Here is a 19,570-nt window from a genome sequence, read left to right as displayed (position 1 = left end):
GTTGACGCATTGCAGGTATGGATCAACCAATCCATACAAAGCCACACCTTTTGACGCTTTGACACAACACATACCAAACACTAGCGATTACGCCGACAAATAGTTCCCATTGGAAAAGTGTCCACAAGTTTGTCCCGAACGGCCATAAATTCAAAACCAATCAACAATCTAGTGGCCAACCTATCGGCTAATCGGTAATATTTGTCAAAATATTACTATCGGTTGGCATTTGGCCGCTGGTCTGAGACCAAGGATTGGTTAATCAATTGACGCCAACATCATAGCGCTTGTATTGAGAGGAGAAGCGCACACATCGTTACTATCGGTTGACTGTCGTCTACAACACATATATACAGTACTTACAGATATACACACATAGAGTATGTATTGTATTATTGGAGAGTAATATGTGTTGTGTTGTGTTGTGTTAGTACAGTGTGTAATACATAAGCGAATAGCCATTCACTCGGATCTCTCAGTCCTTAACTATTGATTCATTTGAAAAATCAGTTTATATTCAAACAGACCTCCAGTTTGTCTCTACACTACACTCTCAACTCAACCGCTGTTTGTGTGAAACCCATTCATTGCACATAAAAAGCAACTATCGGTGTGTCATATATTCAGTTYATTCAGTATATTATTAGCTGAGCTCAAGACATCACCCAAACAACTGTTCTCTCTCTCAGATCATTTACAATGGTATGTATTGTTTTAAGACTTTATAGCCAACCACGGAGTAGTCGATGCAATCGTACCAAACAATTGGATGGATGTATGTATTGATTGTAACAATACATTGTTTGCCGCATTTTGGATGTCTGTTGTATATATGATAGCCATTTGAATGAACAGCTAATGGCGTTAATATTTAGTTAGTTTTGTCCATCAAATTGTTTGGCCACCAGATTGCTGTCCCAACCATTGATTCAACTGATAGATCTACTAATTGATGATTTTTTAAACTAATATTTTTTTATTGGTGTTATTTGATGAATAGGCCGACCAATTAACTGAAGAACAAATTGCTGGTAAGTCCTGACATTCGTATTCATTATTATTGATTTTTCTTATAATTGTCGGATAATCTTATTGTTAATTAATGATTACAATTAAAAAATAATTGCTAACAGAATTCAAGGAAGCGTTTTCTCTGTTCGACAAAGACGGCGACGGAACGATCACAACCAAAGAGTTGGGAACAGTTATGCGATCGTTAGGTCAGAATCCTACCGAAGCCGAACTGCAAGACATGATCAATGAAGTGGACGCTGATGGTAACGGAACGATTGATTTTCCCGAATTTCTAACAATGATGGCCAGGAAAATGAAAGACACGGATAGTGAGGAAGAGATTCGAGAAGCTTTTCGGGTGTTTGATAAAGACGGTAATGGATTTATTAGCGCCGCTGAGCTGCGCCACGTAATGACCAATTTGGGTGAAAAACTTACCGACGAAGAAGTGGATGAAATGATTAGGGAAGCAGATATTGACGGTGATGGACAAGTCAACTATGAAGGTATGTCTCTATTAATTATTATTATTGATGATGATTGCAATGTTGTTATTGATTGATCAGTTAAGTTCAGCTCAGGGATTGTGTATATGATTTATGAACTAATAATTAGTACTAATAATAACTGTTAATGAATTAGATATACAATTATTATTGAAGAGTTTTTCATAAATGAGAGATCAGTCTAAAAGATTCAGATGAGTGATGTGTTTTGTTTTTTAATTGTCCGCAGAATTCGTAACAATGATGACATCTAAATGAAGAGTCATTTTTTCGGTTCATTCAATTGGATCTGTAATTTATAATTAAATTTCATTATAAAAACAAATGTAAACATAATTTGAAAAAACAAATACTATTATAAAATACGATAAACAAAATTGAATGATAAAACATATGATTAATTAATTGAATTTAGAAATGTTTTAAATAAGATTTAAATATTCTTTTTACTCATATATATGTATACAAATATATATGATTTGATTATATAAAATGATAATAATATTGTTCTTAAGGTTATATATATATATATCTATATCCAAAAACAACAGTTTGTCTTTATATTTGCAAAAATTATAAATTTTATCTTCACTTATATATTAAACAACTATAAACATTAAATTTCACAAATCGTATTCATAAAACATTTTTCTCTCTAATTAATCAAACGTTTGTGAAGTGCAGTTCCGATCACTTATTATTATTATTATATAATTATTATTATAATTATTTTATTCTTTTGTACTATAAATCTATAAAAATTATAAATTGAATTAAAGGTGTGTTTTGTCTCTTTATTATGATATGATTACCTTATTATAGCTATATATTGATTAAAATATATAAATATAATGGTATCAATTTTATCTAAAAGTTTAACTTTAAAAAATTATTTAAAATATAAATATTTCTATTTATCTTTTCATTGTCAAAAATAAAGTATTTAAAATTAAGTTAATTCTACAATTTGAGTGTTTAATTTATTATTATATATTTTTTTGAAAATAAAATGGTTGATTAAATTTAGATATAAAATACATATTTTTTTAAAGTGTATATAGTTAATTACAAAAAAATGTCACTAAAATTACTAATATTATCATTAGATAAGGTAAGTAAATATTTAACGATATAATAGTATAGCATAACTATTATATAATATGTTGTTTTAGTTAGAAAAATTACCGGCAGATAAACATATAAGTTATATAATTACATTGAAATACAAGTTTGATATATTATGTTATGATATATGAACGGAATTTCTATGTATGAAAAAAGTGTTGTAAAAACAGTAGAAAATTGTTTTTTTTAAATTCAATGAATATTTTCGTTTTCAAAGGGGAAATAGTTTTTATTTATATTAATTTGCAAATTATATCCATTTTTTCTCAAAAAAAAGTTGATGTAATGAATTTAAATGTAATTTTGCGTACCATTGGATCAATAAAAAAAAGTATTTTTAAAAATTTTATTTTTTCTATTTAATGATTAATGTTTTTAAAAAAGCAGTGGACGGTTAAAAAAGGATATAAATTGTATATATATATATTGTATGGCAAATGCAAAAGTTATTCAATTGAAAAGTAGTTTATGATTTGATTAACATTTGATTTTTTGACAATTTATTTGATGACTGTATTGTATATTTTAGGTACGGTTTATATATCATAATATATTGTGTAGTTAATGTATCACGTATATATAATACACAAACACATGGTGTACAGTATATTTACGGCATATTTTCTAAAAATATTTCAACAAATTGCCATAAAATAACTTTATTTAAGGTAAAAAATATACAATAATAATTTATATCTAATTAATAACATGTGTGCCATTATCTCTATATAATATATAGTGCAGTATAACTTACATTGATTTCTAACCTCTACCTACAATATTGGATTTTTTTCATCCAATAAATATTTAATTATTGATTCATTAGCTTAATTGACATTAACTTATTTGAATATGCAATGCATGCCATACACTACATCATAGACAATGAATATTTTTTGTTTTGTTTAGTTTTTTTATGTAAAAAAATATAGCTAACTATTTGGCGAATTGTATTATTATTTACTATCTATTAAATGGATCGTAACAATAATAACAGAAAAAATAATAATAAATTATAGTTTTTAAATAAGTCAAAAATATATATTTATAATTAATATATATACATACAGTATATTGTATGTAATACAATATTTTTCATTAATAATTTAAGTACAATATAGTTATGAATTATATATATAATGGGTTTCTAGTTTATGAACAACAAACAAAAAAAATAACAATTATATTAATTTATAATTATTTGCAAATGCTGTTTAAAAACAACACATGTTTTGACTTTAATGTGTCAGTAAAAGTTGAGATAAATTAATTTATTAAATTAATTTATATATTTATTTAAAAAAACATTTTCTGTGGTTGAAAAAATAAGTTTATTTGTAATAATAATTAAATTAAATTTTGAATGAAAATTAGACTTCTATTGATTATTTTATCAGCTATTTAGACGATAGAAAATATTTTATATATAAATTATTTAATTTTTTATCACCCGATAAGTGAGCGATAAAACAAATAAAGAAAATTTTTGTTTTAATTTCAATGATTTTTTGAAACACTTCTCTAATTTATAATATTATTCCGAAGATTAGATAAAATGAAAATATTTACAATATTTTAATTCATATCAATATGTGTTATGAAAACACACACACATTAGTGCTTAATATATTGATATTTCATAAATAGTTTACACACATTATATACACACACAATATTGGCGTTAAGTGGTATTTATATGAGTAATACAATTATTACTTAAATTTTTATTACTATTAACCGATGAATAAAACAAATTTCAAGAGCAATAAATTGTTTGTTTGTGTGTTTTATCGCATCCTTTATATTATAAGAAAAGCTATGGACAACAACAACAAAAATAAAACACATTGTGTTATATTGTAGGCTATATTTTGTATAGACATTAACCCAAAATAAAAATTATTTTATGCTTTTTCTGTGGCAAAAAACAGTATAATTGATAAATATATTATTTCTTATAAAATAAAGCTGTGAATGCATTTGCTTTTTTTGTTGTTGATTATACTGTATATAAATTTATATATATAAATATTTGAATAAATATTATACTCTTTATATATATACGTATATATATATTATATTAAATAAAACTTTTAATCCACACCTTAAAGAAAAGCTACTATTTAAAGAAAATTTTGAATTAAAATAATTGAATTTTCATGAATATATATATATAATATTATTATCGTATACAACAACACAACAACAAAAATCAATAATTTAAGGCCAAATCAGTTTTGTATTAATTTTGTTGTCACTCTCTTCATGAGTTGCATTGAATCGATATCTCAGTGCCTCTTAATTCAGACACCAAACCAAAAAAATCATGTTTTCTTCCCATTAATTAATGTTTTACTTTTCTACTGATTTTGTTTTATTATTTTTTTTGGTTCCCTTTTATATTCATTCATATCTGAAACAAATTAACAATTTTTTTTGTTTCGCTTATTTTCTAGTATTTTATCTCATATATTATTTACAGATTACACTGTATTATGACATTTTCACTAACTTTCAATACACTACTACTACTACTACTTCATTAATATACTGTCATCACGTTATATATTGCTTTTTTTAGACACATGTTATTAAATTGTAGTATTACTTTTGATTTAATTATTTAAATATCAATTTGTTTTGAATTTTTAAAAAAGAAAATCATTCAATAATTTACAGTAATTACGATATAAAAAAAATTATTTTAATATTTAAATTGATATTTAAATAAGTTAACTATCAGTTAATATTTATGATAATTACAAATATGATATGATATATGACGTCAACAACATTGTTGGTGGTCTTCTTCTTCTTCTTCTTAATCAATCTTATCGTAATTGACAACAGTTTAGATGATTGCGATTAACTTTAACATAAAAAAAACCAAAAATATGGATGAAATGTCTGAGACTCTTCAAAAACTGGCCAAAACACTGAAAAAATGGTAGACTTCGTCGTTATCATAGACAGCGACCCGAGTATTGCATATATTACAGAAAACTGGATAATAGTCATCTGTTTTTCGGCTTCTTTCGACTTTCGATTTACGTTTATTTTGTTGTTTGTCTTTAAACTGAAGTCTTTCGGTAAAATTAATTCGACAATTATATACAAACATAGCTCTGTATTGGGTTCGGTAGATATCATGTCGTTGACAGTCGTGACACAACAGCGTCAGACACGCGGGACAGTTGAGTGTGGCGTCACTCTTACCAACCGTTCCCTTCTCGGTACGCGTTGTGGCCACAAGACGATGATTATCGACCCATTTCTGGTCGTTTTCATCAGCTTTCGGATCGTACAACAGTTCATCATTTATGGCAGTATTTGTCTCATTTGAATCTGTCTTTACATTTTGTTTATCATTTCCGTCTTCACTTGTCGTCTGTTGGCTGGAAGTGCTTGGCTTTTGTGTGTCATTCTGTTTATAGATATGATTCACTCTTTCCATTCTTTCTCTTTCCATCTCTGTCTCAAAGTCTACAGAGTCTTCATTAAACGTGAACAACGACTTGAAGTCTTCATCGTCACTACTAAATGATTAGTCATTATGGATCAGATAAATAAATACATAAATATGATTAATATATCTCAAAATTGTCTAAAATTGAAATTCAAATGTCATGTCAAACCTGCTGTCAACGACTTCATTGTCAGAAAACTCTTCGACACAATAATAGTCATCCATTTCTCTTTTATCTCAATTATTATCGACTAATATCTGAAAACATTTAACGATTTCACAAAATAATTAAAACAATTAATAAATCGTTTTCTTTAAAATGTCAACGCATTTGATGATCAAAACATATATTAATTTAATACAACACTTCATTCAATGGTTCCCTCTATTGATATACTGATGAAAGCATTGGGTATTTACTGAATAAAACATTGCATTAAATTAAACTTTTATTGGTTTATTGAAACTATAATTGAATTTATTTACAAAAAAAAGATATTTTAATGAAGAATATATAATATAACTATTGGTTAACACTTTGTCTAACTTTTGAATCGTTTTGTTGTGACTTTTGTTCACTGATTTGTTGACTATCTTTTGTGTCAGAAATGTCCATAAATTTGGATGCATTTCGTTTGGCAGCTCTTTCGCGAAGTATTGAAAATGTATACGAATTGATGTTTAGCTGTTTGGGAACAGATATGCCCTGAAATCGATAGATTGATCCCAAATGACTGGCTATTTGATGAACAGCTGTTACATGAATGGATCCGACTTGCGATGTGTTGGCAATCAATGGACCACAACTGATGTCTAAGTGATCTTTAACTCGATAAACAGTCACCGAATCTGATCCATTGGTGTCAGCCATTGAATCAATTTGTTGGCTTTTGATTGAATTGTGTTCAAACATCACTTTTGCCAATTCTTTGTTAACGTCTAACCTCTCAAATGGTATATCTTCTAATGTCAACTTCTGAAGCATTGCTGTAAAAACTCGTAGCTCTTCAGTCTTCGGTACCCAATCTTTCAAATCGATATACACGTCATATACAAAACTTCCTGAATTAAGGTCTGGCTTTGGCCACGAATGCAATTTTATATCAATGGTATCTTTGAATGCTTGCTCGATGGCAGATCCCATCAATAATGAACAGCTCTTCCAATAGGTTTTATTAGCGAAATATGGATTGGGTTCTTTGAAGTGTTTGAATCTGAGTTGACAGTCACTGACAAGTGGCCTATGAATGTCCCAATAGGTCTTGTCATCGATGAGGGCAACAACCGATCGGTTGGTAATCATTTGGTCGATGTGTTGACTGCAATGATAAGGCGTTGAGATATCTTTGTTCATCAATAAGTTAATGGTTTCGCTTTCATCGGTATTACCATACGGATTGACAACTGAAACAGTAATCTTCTCAATACGTGTTACTAAATCTGATTGTCTTTTCTTTTCTAAGTCAAACAACTTATTCCTCTTAAGTCTCAGTTCTTCAGCTGACAGTTTGCAATCACTTTTGAGAAACTGTCGATTCTTTTCGTAATCCGCCGCACAATAAAAACCTTTAGGTTGGACCCGATTATCAAAACGATACCATCTGATCGATGTCTGTCTTACAAGACATTCAAGAGATGATAATCTCGGTTTCAGTTTGTTGGCCAACGATGATGAATGCATTGTCACAGACACGATGTTTGGACGCGAAGATAGTGAGAGATGTTTTGATTTGTTTTGATACAAACATGTGTTACTTTACACCACTGATGGCATACTCTTCTTGCATAACAAACCAGATGTCACTCTTCATAATACAGGTGTAGTAGTCGTCGATCACATGGTTTTGTATATCACTTGTCAACTGATATTACCGTTAATTAACTTATCTTACGATTTGTTTGTTTAGTATTATTATTATTATAGGTATATATGATATCATAAAATGTATGAATGAGTTGTACTTTTAAGTGATTGTTAAGTTTTGTCACTTGTTGTCGATGTTGATGAAGCCATAGATTATTGGATCAATTGATGGCCTACAAGAAACGTCTAGTCATTTCTCTCATATGTTTTAATTTTTGTGATGCGATCTTTGATAGCAATAAAATATCAATACTTTTTAAGTGATAAATCAATTGATTGGTTGATCTCAAGAGATGGCCGAAACCGATGGCAACTATTTCTGTGGACCACTATTTCCGACGCCTTTTACAGCATTCATATTCATAGCATATATGATTGCTTTCGTCAATCAGGGTATTTGATTCAAGTATTTATTATTATTTCATTAGTAAATTAATTAACAGTTTTTTGTGTGTAAATAATTGATGATATCATATGTTATATGATATACAGTATTGTATGGTTTTATAAGTTATTAATTTATGGGGCAATCAATTAATATTATATTATATGTATAACATTTATATAACAAACTGTTTTTTAATTGAAATAATTGCGCCATTTATTAAAAATCATTTTTAATTTTTAAAATTGTATTTTTTTTATAAAAATAAACTTGTATTAATATATGCATGTTAACTTTTAAAACTTTTATACAGTATAAATACATTACATTATTAATACATTAGCACTACATGTATATTATAGGATGTAGGGTAAGGGGGGTTATGGCATAAATATATCAGTGAAGTTAGATTTTASTATTTAAAAAAATGAATTTATTAATTTTTAATAGTTAGRTTATTAAATATTTAGGTTATCTAAAAAAGTTAGTTTTAGTTTTTTAAAATATATACATGTATTATAAATTAGATTTTTATATACATAATAATAATAATGATATTTAAAATAAATGGTGCATGGTGATTGTTGTTTATTCTAACAATAGCTAATTACTTATATATATATATAGGGATTCTGGTGACGGCCACCAAAACAAGTGATAATAAATACAATTACAGTACAATAGTTGTTGTATTATTGACAGAGTGTCTTAAGCTTATCATATCGACGGCAATGTATATCAAAGACAAGCCATTGCGAGACCTGTTACCCGATATAGTGAGCGGTCGTAAAGTTTTACTTTTATATCTGGTTCCAGCTTTTCTCTACTGTCTCTACAATAACCTTGCATTCATAAACCTGGCCTCATATGATCCGACCACTTACTATCTGTTGCTACAGTTGCGAGTGGCCGTCACGGCAGTCATCTATCAGTTTCTATTCAAGCGAAGATTGACACGATATCAATGGTTTTCATTGATACTACTGACTATGGGATGTATTGTTAAACAATTGGGCGGTTTTAGCAATAAATTKACTGAAAATCAGTCTTTGGTCACAATAAACCTCTTATTAATATTACTTCAAGTATTTTGTTCGTGTTTTGCCGGCGTTTACAATGAATATCTTCTCAAAGATGTCGGATCTAAAGTGCATCTTATGATACAAAATATTTTTATGTATATCGACTCAATCGTCTGCAATCTGGCCTTAATAGTACTAACCGGCGAATTAAGTCGATTGTCGGAACTGTCCGAAAGTATTACTATATTAAGTGATCCAAAGATCATTGCCGTTATGGTTAACAATGCTTTATGTGGTATTATTACCAGTTTTTTCCTTAAGAACTTAAACTCGATTCTTAAGACATTTGCGGCAGCTTTAGAGCTGGTCTTTACAGCTATACTTTGTTTAATCATATTTAAGATACCGATTGACATCTACACTATCATAGCCATTGCCATTGTCTCGTACGCAACATATTTATATTCAAGAAGTCCCGTTCAAAACACATCCAATGTTGATAAACAACAGCACAATGAAGACAATCAAAGACACGTCCAGTATTCACTTCTTAAAGAGGATTATAATAAAAATGATGAGAAAAAAAATTTAGAAATTGTTTAATACAAACAAAAAATAATTCATAAATTTGTTGATAATATTTATTTTATTATATTTTTGACACATTATACAATATAATAAGATATAAAGATTTTTTTTTAATTAATTAAATGATCACAATATTAATATTTATATAAAAATKGTCACAAAATATTTATTATTAATATTATTGTTTTGTTTTATTTARTTTTAAAATATTTGAAAATGTTTTAATAAAAATATAATTTAATATAATATAAGATAAAATTTTAATAAAAAAAAATATATTTATTTAATTTAAAAATTCTTTGGCTAAGATTTATTAAATATATTTAAACATTTATTAAAAATATAAATATAATGTTAAATATTTGTTTATTTGTTACATACAAAAAATAGTTAAATGACTTCCTATTATTTTTTAATTTTGAAGATAATCGCAGCGGTTATTAAGTAAAAGAATAGCCAACAGAATGTAACTGAAAATCCAATCCAAACGCCAGAATTTTCTAAATCCCAGCCCCGGGACAACACATGTCTTAATGTTTCAGTTGGCAGTGTTTGCGGTTGAATATAACTAAACCATCGGATCCAATAAGGCATGGCTTCTAACGGCCAAATAATACCTAATTAAAAAAAATAATGATTTAATAGATAATTGCTTGTAAATTAATAACTTATAGTGACATTAATATAGTAATACATACCACTTAATATAAGATTTGGATAAAATGTGCCCAAAATCATCATCACTGCTGTATTTTCCTGTTGGCATAGGGCTGACACTACCAGACCTTTAGTTTTTATTAAAAAAATGATTATAATTTTGTTTTTTTCAAAAAATTAATATATTTTTAATGACAAACCAAATGCCATTCCAGTGGCGCCCTGAAGAAGAAGCAGACTAACGACCCAAACAAATGGTCCACGACTTGGTATATCAAATACTAAGAATACAAACACCAATACTAGTATTATTTGGATAACCATCACAAAGATCTGGACCAACGAGTGAGCTATAAGTACTTGAATGGTGTCCACACCAGCAACGAGACTACGTTCAAAAAGACCATCTAATAATTGACGGATTAAATAATTATTTTATTTTATTAAAATTTATATTAATSTTTGGATTATTGAACAAATTTTTTTGCCGATATTTAATAGTCACCTCTTCGTTCAATAATAAAGGCCAATGCGGTTAATCCRGTGGCCATTATATAGCATATACTGACTACAACTCCCGGTGCCATATATTCAAGATAGCCCTGTTTAGCAGCATCACCGTATACAGGAGTGCCCAACTATACATAAAAATTAAAAATTAAAAACTACCATTAAAAACTTGTATTTAAAATTTCAATACTTAAAAACTATCAGTTTATGATTTATATGTGATTTATTAAAAGGTTGGATTTTAAATGTTTTGTTATTATTTAAAAATTTTTTTTATAAATCAGTAAAATATAATTATGCTAGTTAAATTTACTTTAATATTTCTATGTTAATTATATTTATATAATTTATAAATTTTTTATGTATCATATGTYGCAATATTTACATTTAACTGTATTTAAAATTTATTTTGATTCTTAAATGTTTTGTTTTTAAATTAGTCAATTACAATGAAATTTTGAAATAACATTGAATTTATTAAATTAACTGATTTTTAAAAATTGAAAATCATGTAAAATATTTCAAATTAAATTTATTTAGCAAAACAAACAAAATTACTATACGGGCTAAAACAATGTATAACTTTGAAAAATAGCTTTATATAAATTAATTAACACTTGATTAGAGATAACACTTTAGTCAATATAAAACAAAACACAAAAAAAAGTTTTTACTAAAAACAATGTTATCTAAAAAAAGCTATAAAAATACTATTATGTATTTGAAAACTATTTTAATGTCAATGATTAAAAAAAAATGATGTATAACCTTAACCTCGATTGTCAATTAGCCGAAAATAAATTCATGCAATAATTGTGGTCACAACACACACACACACACACACACACACACAAAATTAAATCAATTTTATTTAATAAAACAAAATAAAAACATCACTCACAGCAATAGGTAGTTCAGCTAAGGCTGGATTGCGACCCAATATGTTTAGTGTGTCCTTTGCAAAGGCCTGGAAGGCCTCCCGAAACGTCCGCTCCATTGTATAAGATATTTGTTGATCTAAACACATAYACAATAGGATTTTTTAAATTTATTAATGAATTGTTATAAAAATGTGTGTGATATTGATTTTTTTCAACAAAATAATAATAATAATAATTTATTTACTCGTGAGGTCCGGGTATACTCTTATAGTACTGCCTTCAATGGTTACATTATCTACATCTTCGCCTAATATCATCCTATAATAAATAAATAGTTTTTTAAAAATTTGTATTCAAAATAATTATTTTATTTAATAATTTTTTTGTATTGTTTTACTATACCTTCTTTGAAGACTTATACTAAACTTTTCGGGAATATTTAAGACACCCCTAAATATATATACAATAATATTTTAATATATTACAAAAAAATATCATTTTTAAAAAAAGTTTTGCATTAATTATAAATTAGATAATATAAAAATAAATTTTTATTTATTTATTAAAAAAAACAAAATTTTTATTTTATAGAGCAATAATTTAAGCTTAATACTCAATTAAATCACTTAATAGATATCAAATTAAGTTTATTAAGATAAAATTGTACAGTATTTTAAAAATTTATGTTAAATAGAGTGATTAAAAATTAATAGGCCTTTTATATTAATGTTATTAATAATAATTAATTTTATATATTTAAAATAAATAAATATTTAGACTATCAATCAAATCCTGAATGATATAAACATATATTCAATATAATAATTAGGACATTAAATGACAGTTAGAAAAAATAATTGACTAAATATGCGAAATAGTAAAGACATACCACATCTCTCCTCTCTTGACGGCAGCGATTGCCTCATCAAATGAACTGAAATTGTGCTGAAATGTCAAATGAGATATCAATAATAATACTAATGATAATAATATGAATACAATTTATTTTGTTTTTATTTAGTTATTTAATTTTATGTTTTTTTATAAGCAAACCGACTTGAATAACAAGATGWGGATTTATTTTGTCCAAAAATATCCGACTCAGAAATGGTGGAAACTCCTCGTTAACGATCGCAACATTAATATTGAATGGATCGGCACCAATGCACAGACAGAATAGGATCACCTGAATGGCCGGTAATGCGAATTGAAATAGTAATAAACTATACCAAACAACAAAAATCAATTAATAATATATATATATATTTAATTATTAACAAAAAATTAAGTCTAATTATCAATTGACTAAATAATTTGGTAAATCCTTACGGAATATTCCTTCGGGTGCGGATAAAGTTCTTCCACGTGACGGCATAGGTTGTCGCACAGTACTCTTTGAAACCCAGTCGTCGGGAATCGTATTTGGCTCCTCTAGACATTGTTCCCAATTGTATTGGATTAATAAATAGCCGATTGTCTTCTTGAACTAAATGTGTGGTTGAATTGTTATTATTGGCCCGAAGTGGTGTCGGCGTCGGTGGTAATGTATAACTCGTTTCTTTATTTCCGGTGTACAGTGAAAAAACTGATGGAAACTTTACACCATTTTTGAGATCACCATTGGTAGCCATTTGATGATAATGTGGATGAAGCGATTGACTATTATTATTGGTTTTGTTGTTAGCATCGGCTACAGATAGTGTTTGAGGTGTAAATCCGGTACTAGTGGCCAATGCGGCCGCTTTGATGGACATGTCTGTCATACAAAGCTTAAGAAAGACATCTTCGAGAGTATTTAGGCTGTACTGAGACATGAGCTCTTTTGGTGAGTTTTCTGCCAGAAGTTTTCCCTGTCTCATGAGTCCCACAACATTTGCCTGTCGGGCCTCTTCTATATAGTGGGTCGTTATTATGACAGTTATTCTCTCGGTTTCGGTCAATGTTACCAAATGTTTCCAAATGCTGTCCAAAAAGTTTTTGATAATTTGTTTGTTTAGTTAATAATTATAAAATAATAACTATAGATATTGACTACCTTTGTCTAAGTAGTGGATCCACACCTACTGTTGGCTCTACAAGTGTTCAATAATTGGTTTAGTAATTAGTATGCATTAGTTTATTAGTTATTTATTAATWAAAAATGACTTATGATTACCATCGAGTATAAGAAGTGGTGGCGAGTGGACTAAGGCAGCCGCTAACGATACCCGTCGTTTCTGACCACCACTAATGTGTGACAATTTTGGTATTTTAGGGTTAAAATGTTATTAAAAAATATATAATTATAGATCATTTATTTCCGASTCATAATTAAATACTAAAATACTTTAGTTATAATATTATTATTCTATATAAATATTATTTTAAGCGCTTTAAGTTTTTTTTTATAATTTTGTTTTTAGATAAAAATATCATTTTTATCTGAAAGCAATATTTCTTTCTTATATAAGATCACATGTTTTCTGATTTATTATTAATTTATTTATTATCATTTATACCGTAAATGCATTATTTGATAAAATACTGAAATAAACTCCATATAAAATATAATAATATTTGTTCTACTTTTTTTTGAAAAACTAATAAAACTTATTTACTTATACTTTATGTTGTTTTGTGTGTAATACAGTATATAAATTATATATATATATATATATATATATATATATATATATATACCTATATATATACATCTTTATATATTGAGTCTAAGATCCTGCTCTACAACTAAAATAAAATCGGTTTAAATATTTAGTATTTAATTTAATATTATTAATAGCACAAGAAAATTAATAATGATAATAATAAAAACAACTATTTATATATTGTAAAAACGCTTTAATAAGCTAGTAATGAAAACGAAAGCATTTTTAGTTTGATTTTTTATTTTTTATTTATAAAATAAAATATATAAAACACGAGTTTTTAAGTTCCTGTTGTTAAATGAGGACAAACAATACAAACAGCCCCGGGATATAAACGCAATTATTTAATCTGAAAAATACTGCAATTTTTACAGACATTTATTTATTTATTTATTTATAAAAATAACTGTACTGTACTTTCATATATTATATAAATATACAGTATTTATAGTTATTTTGCAGACATAATATGCACATAAAAATTTTGAAACTTTTAACTATGAGATGCTTATTATTTATTACTTATTATTATTATTATTATTATGCTGTTAATTAAAAAAAATAATACTAATAACTGTCTATTTTTATGTAATTACCTTAAGTTCATAACCATACGTGTCTTAATTGGTAGGTCCAGAAAGGCTAACAAAAATTCAATTCTCTCCTTTAAAAATCTGGATTCGAGTCTAAAAAGACGCCCAAAATATACTAATGTTTCTTCAATACTAAAGTCATCGTAAACCGCTATTTCCTACAAAATAAAACCGATAAAATTTGGGTCAAATCATTGAAAAACTGAGTCAATTGAGTATATATTTTTAAGTGCATGATTGTATGTATGTATGAATGTGTGCATACCTGTGGCATATAGCCTATTGCCGGTCCAGGTATTTGGCTACCCGGCTCATTGGGCTGGAAACCAAATATGCGGACATAACCCTGGTCTGGCTTTATCCGACCGATTATACATCTCAATAATGTTGTTTTGCCGCAACCGCTCGGCCCCAACAAACCGTATCTGAAATTACATTACAAAAAATAACATTTACATAAATTAGTTCAACATTCATACATATATTTATCATATATATATAAAAAACATTTAAAGGAAAATAATTGTTAGAAAATACTAAATAATAAGTTACAACAACTTAAGTGATGAACTTTTTTCACTGTATTTAATTATCTTCAATTAACACAATGGCCTTTAAAAAAATGATTGCATAACAAGGAAAGCATAGTATAGAAAGTTATTTGAAAAGAAACACAAAAAATCAATTGTTATAACATTTAACGTAATGTTTTAGGGATTTAGTCATATTTTTCAGACATAATTTTATTTATAAAAATGGGTTTTTGCGACAAAAAGATATATTCTGTAATAAAATAATAACTGTATTTGTAATCAGATTTGTTGTGAATGAAATGCAATTTTATTTATTTAATGCAAGATTTGATGCTTTTTTGTGTGTCGGGATTTTACACAATTTGTATTTAATTTTAGTTGTGACCATCAATGCATTTATTTGTATGTTATATAAATTTATGAATATATTAATCTACTTATTTAATAATAATTATTTTTTAAATGACATAAAATTTTGAGAAATACATAATAATAATAATTTAATTTTATAATGTTTTTTGATTATAAGATTTAATGAATATTACTTTATATTGTTTACAATTAACTCAATTATAAATTTGTAGATATTTTAGATATAATCAAAAAATAATTTATTTATTAAACATATATTACGAATGAGTTTGCAAAATGGGTTAAATTTTACATACGATTTCATAATTTCATACATAGATGTATTGTGTAAAAATATTTGACAAAATAAATCATTTTTATAATTTAATACTCAATTATAAATTTATTTTTGTATTGAAAAATAAAAATGCATACAAAAATTTCAAAAATAACTGAGTTGCAAAAAACTATGTTTGTAAAACATTTGGTTACTACATATTAATTTTAATATTGCATATAAAATTATATTATAAATACACTAGTTATTTATGTATTAAAAATAGCAAACTAATCCATTACATAATATATATATATATATATATATATATATATATATATATATATATATATATATATATATATATATATATATATATATATATAGTATTTATTTGATACATAACTTATATAATATTTAAAAATTTGATTGACTGATTTTGTTCATAAAAAATAAAACAGTTAAAAATTTACACAAAATTCAATGTAGAAAATATTGAGGTTATTGTTTATAGATTGTAACATTTATAACATATGAAAAAAATAATAATTAAAATCGGAAATATATATGTTTTATCATTTTWAAAAAATTATTTTATCAATTCAAAAAAAAACATAAAAGTGATAAACAATTCTTTATTGAAAAATCTAATCTAACGGTTCACTTAATTTTATGACAAAACGTTTGAGTATTGCCTTTCAGAGACAGATAATTGGTGTTAATCAAGACATTAGTGTTAAACATCACATAACAACAGGCAATAGTTTATTTGTTTAATAAGTTTAACTACTTTTCTTATATACTGTATATATATATATATATTTATAAATTAAAAGTTATATTATATAACAATTAGCTAATTGAGTGCAACCATATAACTATTTACTTAAAAAGTTAACAAAATTATATTTTTATTATTTGTTTTAGTCACTAACATTTTAATTATTTCCGAAATTGTTGTGAAAATCTTTTTAAAAAGTATTATATAATAATTTAATTATTATTAAGTAAAACATAAGTTCCTTGATTATTAAATTAAACAGGTCTGTTTAATTTTTATTGTTAGTTTTTTAACAAATTAATGATATCTTAAAATATTTAATAATTATTGTCTAATTAATGATAAAATACATTAAATCAATAATACAAATACAAAAATAAAAATAATATACCCAAGAAACTTTTACAAATAATAGTTAAAAGTTTTAATATCAATTCAATAATCAATTTAATATAAATTACTTTACCTTACATTTATCTATCTATCTATCTCTCATCTTTATTAAATGTCAATCAATATCAATAAAAATCTCAAATTAATTGTTTAGTATGTTTTTAAATCAATGAATTTAATATTATTATAATATTTAAGAAATAATCAAAGTTAAAAAAATGTTTTTTTTAATTTTAAAATCAATGAAAAAATTTATCAATAGCTAAAAGTTTTTTTTGTTGTATGAATCATTAAAATAAATATTTAGTTAAATACATTACAAAACTATTGTGACATTTTCTTTATAAATTTTACAATATGTTTAAAAGTTAAAATTAGCTAATATTTTATTTAATACATAAATTAATGTTTGAAAGCAATTTATTACGACAAATACTTTAGATATTCWCCAATAACAACAACAATAAAAAACAATGCAAATTATTACCAAATTTTATTTAGTAATTTTTTTTGTAATAAATAATATAAGATTATTAGTCAATTGTACTAAATATTTTTTGTTGTTGAATTATCATTTTTTATCTGAGATATAGCATTTTAAATCTATAATATCAATTATTTATTTTATTATTTTATTGATTTTTAAATATTTAAAACTTATTACTGTATTACTACTAATAATAGTAATTTGTGGTTTTTAATTATAGGTCAACTATTTCTAATACTACTTATAAAAATCTTATTATAATCTTACGACTAAATAGTTGTTTGTCTGACTAAATATATGGTAAATAATTATTTTTTAAAAGTATATATTATTTAACTATAGTTAGTGTCTATTTAAAAAAAATATCTAAATAAATATTGATAGATGACATACATGTTGGCTTCGGGTACATTCAGATTGATGTGGTTGAGTATGACCTTTGCTTTTGAACCCCTTCCGTAGGATAGTAGAGCCCTACGAACTTCGACGGCTGTCCGATGTATGGGTGCGACACTCATTTTGCGGTCATAGGCTGGTCTATATGAACAAAGTGTGACGGCATTGTCCACCTCATCCCCGGTGGCGTCCACTTGTGTTTGGGTTGGCATCTCTTTGGATGGTTAGTGCAAATTAATGCCCAAAACTTTTTTTTGTGTATAACTTTGTTGTTATTGTTGTTAGTGTCACTTAACGTCACTTTTTTTGAAAAAAAGATCACTTGATCAGCACTTCACTTGATTAGTACAAAAAGTTTTTTAATACACAAAAATCTTTTTCTAATTGTCACTTAAAAGAGAGAAAAAAACTTTTTCAATTCACAGCTAACCAAACCATTTCCTCAAAAGTCAAACATATATATGAAAAACAGTTTTTAATTTAGACCTCACTTCAGCACAGATACGACTTTCACTGAATAAATGGTAAACTGGTTTCCCAACAGTATATTTGATGCAAACATATAGCTTATAATAATTGACGTATGAATGGATCACTTATTTAGCCAGTCTTGACACCGAAGACTTGGAACACCGCTTACTGCGAGAGCTAACAGTGCGTTCAGAAAATAGTGGTATAAAATAATAATAATATTAAGCGGTATATGCTTTTTCCTATAGCTCTCTGGCGATGCTTTTTTGTATGCCTTCCCAATGGGTTCCCATACATACACACACATTGAATAGCCTCGAGAGTAATGAAATAGTGTTTCTGGGTTTGGGTTTTGCACACAAATCGGTGGATTCACTGCTCTCTCAATGAGTGAGACCTCAATAATCGCAACGACTGACTGTTTTGGAAACTGAGAAGAAACCCATCATTACTATCATTATTATTATTATTACTATTAACACTATTTAAAATTTATTACTATATTTGTTACACTTTTTTTGTTTGTTTGTTAGTCTTATTTAATTAATTAATTTTTTTACTTTTTTGTTGTTAATTAAATTCAATAAAATATAGAAAAATTAAATTCACATTTTTATACTACAGA

General features: G+C 26.2%; 5 protein-coding genes across 5 annotated transcripts; 2 read left to right on the top strand and 3 right to left on the bottom strand.

The window, feature by feature from the left end:
• Positions 1-122: 122 nt before the first annotated feature.
• LOC128952631 (calmodulin) lies at positions 123-1,918 on the top strand. The gene is made up of 4 exons (XM_054298050.1): positions 123-702; positions 1,001-1,031; positions 1,134-1,520; positions 1,750-1,918. Exons 1-4 carry the CDS (start codon positions 700-702, stop codon positions 1,776-1,778), a joined length of 450 nt encoding a protein of 149 aa, XP_054154025.1. The 5' UTR covers positions 123-699; the 3' UTR covers positions 1,779-1,918.
• Positions 1,919-5,432: 3,514 nt separating this feature from the next.
• LOC128952210 (E2F-associated phosphoprotein-like) lies at positions 5,433-6,479 on the bottom strand. The gene is made up of 2 exons (XM_054297561.1): positions 6,281-6,479; positions 5,433-6,181 (listed from the first exon to the last, which is right to left on the bottom strand). The coding sequence occupies exons 1-2, from the start codon at positions 6,334-6,336 to the stop codon at positions 5,563-5,565; spliced, it is 675 nt and encodes a 224-aa protein (XP_054153536.1). The 5' UTR covers positions 6,337-6,479; the 3' UTR covers positions 5,433-5,562.
• Positions 6,480-6,634: 155 nt separating this feature from the next.
• Positions 6,635-7,909, bottom strand: LOC128952878 (39S ribosomal protein L39, mitochondrial-like). The gene has a single exon (XM_054298335.1). The coding sequence runs from the start codon at positions 7,790-7,792 to the stop codon at positions 6,635-6,637; it is 1,158 nt and encodes a 385-aa protein (XP_054154310.1). The 5' UTR covers positions 7,793-7,909.
• A 78-nt stretch (positions 7,910-7,987) lies between these two features.
• On the top strand, positions 7,988-9,961 carry LOC128952876 (UDP-galactose transporter senju-like; the record flags this gene model as incomplete). The annotated part of the gene is made up of 2 exons (XM_054298334.1): positions 7,988-8,368; positions 8,988-9,961. Coding segments are annotated over exons 1-2 (1,074 nt in total), but the record flags the coding sequence as incomplete, so codon positions are not given.
• Positions 9,962-10,375: 414 nt separating this feature from the next.
• On the bottom strand, positions 10,376-18,783 carry LOC128952875 (ABC transporter G family member 20-like). Its single transcript, XM_054298333.1, has 15 exons — positions 18,472-18,783; positions 15,522-15,681; positions 15,260-15,414; positions 14,174-14,244; positions 14,054-14,090; positions 13,348-13,980; positions 13,072-13,241; positions 12,908-12,995; positions 12,421-12,468; positions 12,263-12,336; positions 12,039-12,154; positions 11,133-11,265; positions 10,828-11,034; positions 10,669-10,755; positions 10,376-10,587 (listed from the first exon to the last, which is right to left on the bottom strand). Exons 1-15 carry the CDS (start codon positions 18,684-18,686, stop codon positions 10,376-10,378), a joined length of 2,406 nt encoding a protein of 801 aa, XP_054154308.1. The 5' UTR covers positions 18,687-18,783.
• Positions 18,784-19,570: the final 787 nt, after the last annotated feature.

This window comes from Oppia nitens, unplaced genomic scaffold (genome assembly GCF_028296485.1).
Source record: "Oppia nitens isolate AA-2021 unplaced genomic scaffold, nextdenovo-longstitch-racon4-pilon3 scaffold1_pilon_pilon_pilon, whole genome shotgun sequence".
Lineage (NCBI taxonomy): Eukaryota > Metazoa > Arthropoda > Arachnida > Sarcoptiformes > Oppiidae > Oppia > Oppia nitens.
The sequence above is the reverse complement of the archived record's forward strand: the minus strand, read 5'-3'. Positions and strand labels throughout refer to the sequence as shown.

Bases quoted from the DNA above. Each gene is read 5' to 3' on its own strand.
- LOC128952631 (XM_054298050.1), top strand. The intron at 1,032-1,133 runs GTAAGTCCTGAC...AATTGCTAACAG, and splicing joins AACTGAAGAACAAATTGCTG to AATTCAAGGAAGCGTTTTCT. The intron at 1,521-1,749 runs GTATGTCTCTAT...AATTGTCCGCAG, and splicing joins TGGACAAGTCAACTATGAAG to AATTCGTAACAATGATGACA.
- LOC128952210 (XM_054297561.1), bottom strand. From the start codon at position 6,336: ATGGATGACTATTATTGTGTCGAAGAGTTTTCTGACAATGAAGTCGTT. The intron at 6,182-6,280 runs GTTTGACATGAC...CTAATCATTTAG, and splicing joins AATGAAGTCGTTGACAGCAG to TAGTGACGATGAAGACTTCA.
- LOC128952878 (XM_054298335.1), bottom strand. From the start codon at position 7,792: ATGCATTCATCATCGTTGGCCAACAAACTGAAACCGAGATTATCATCT.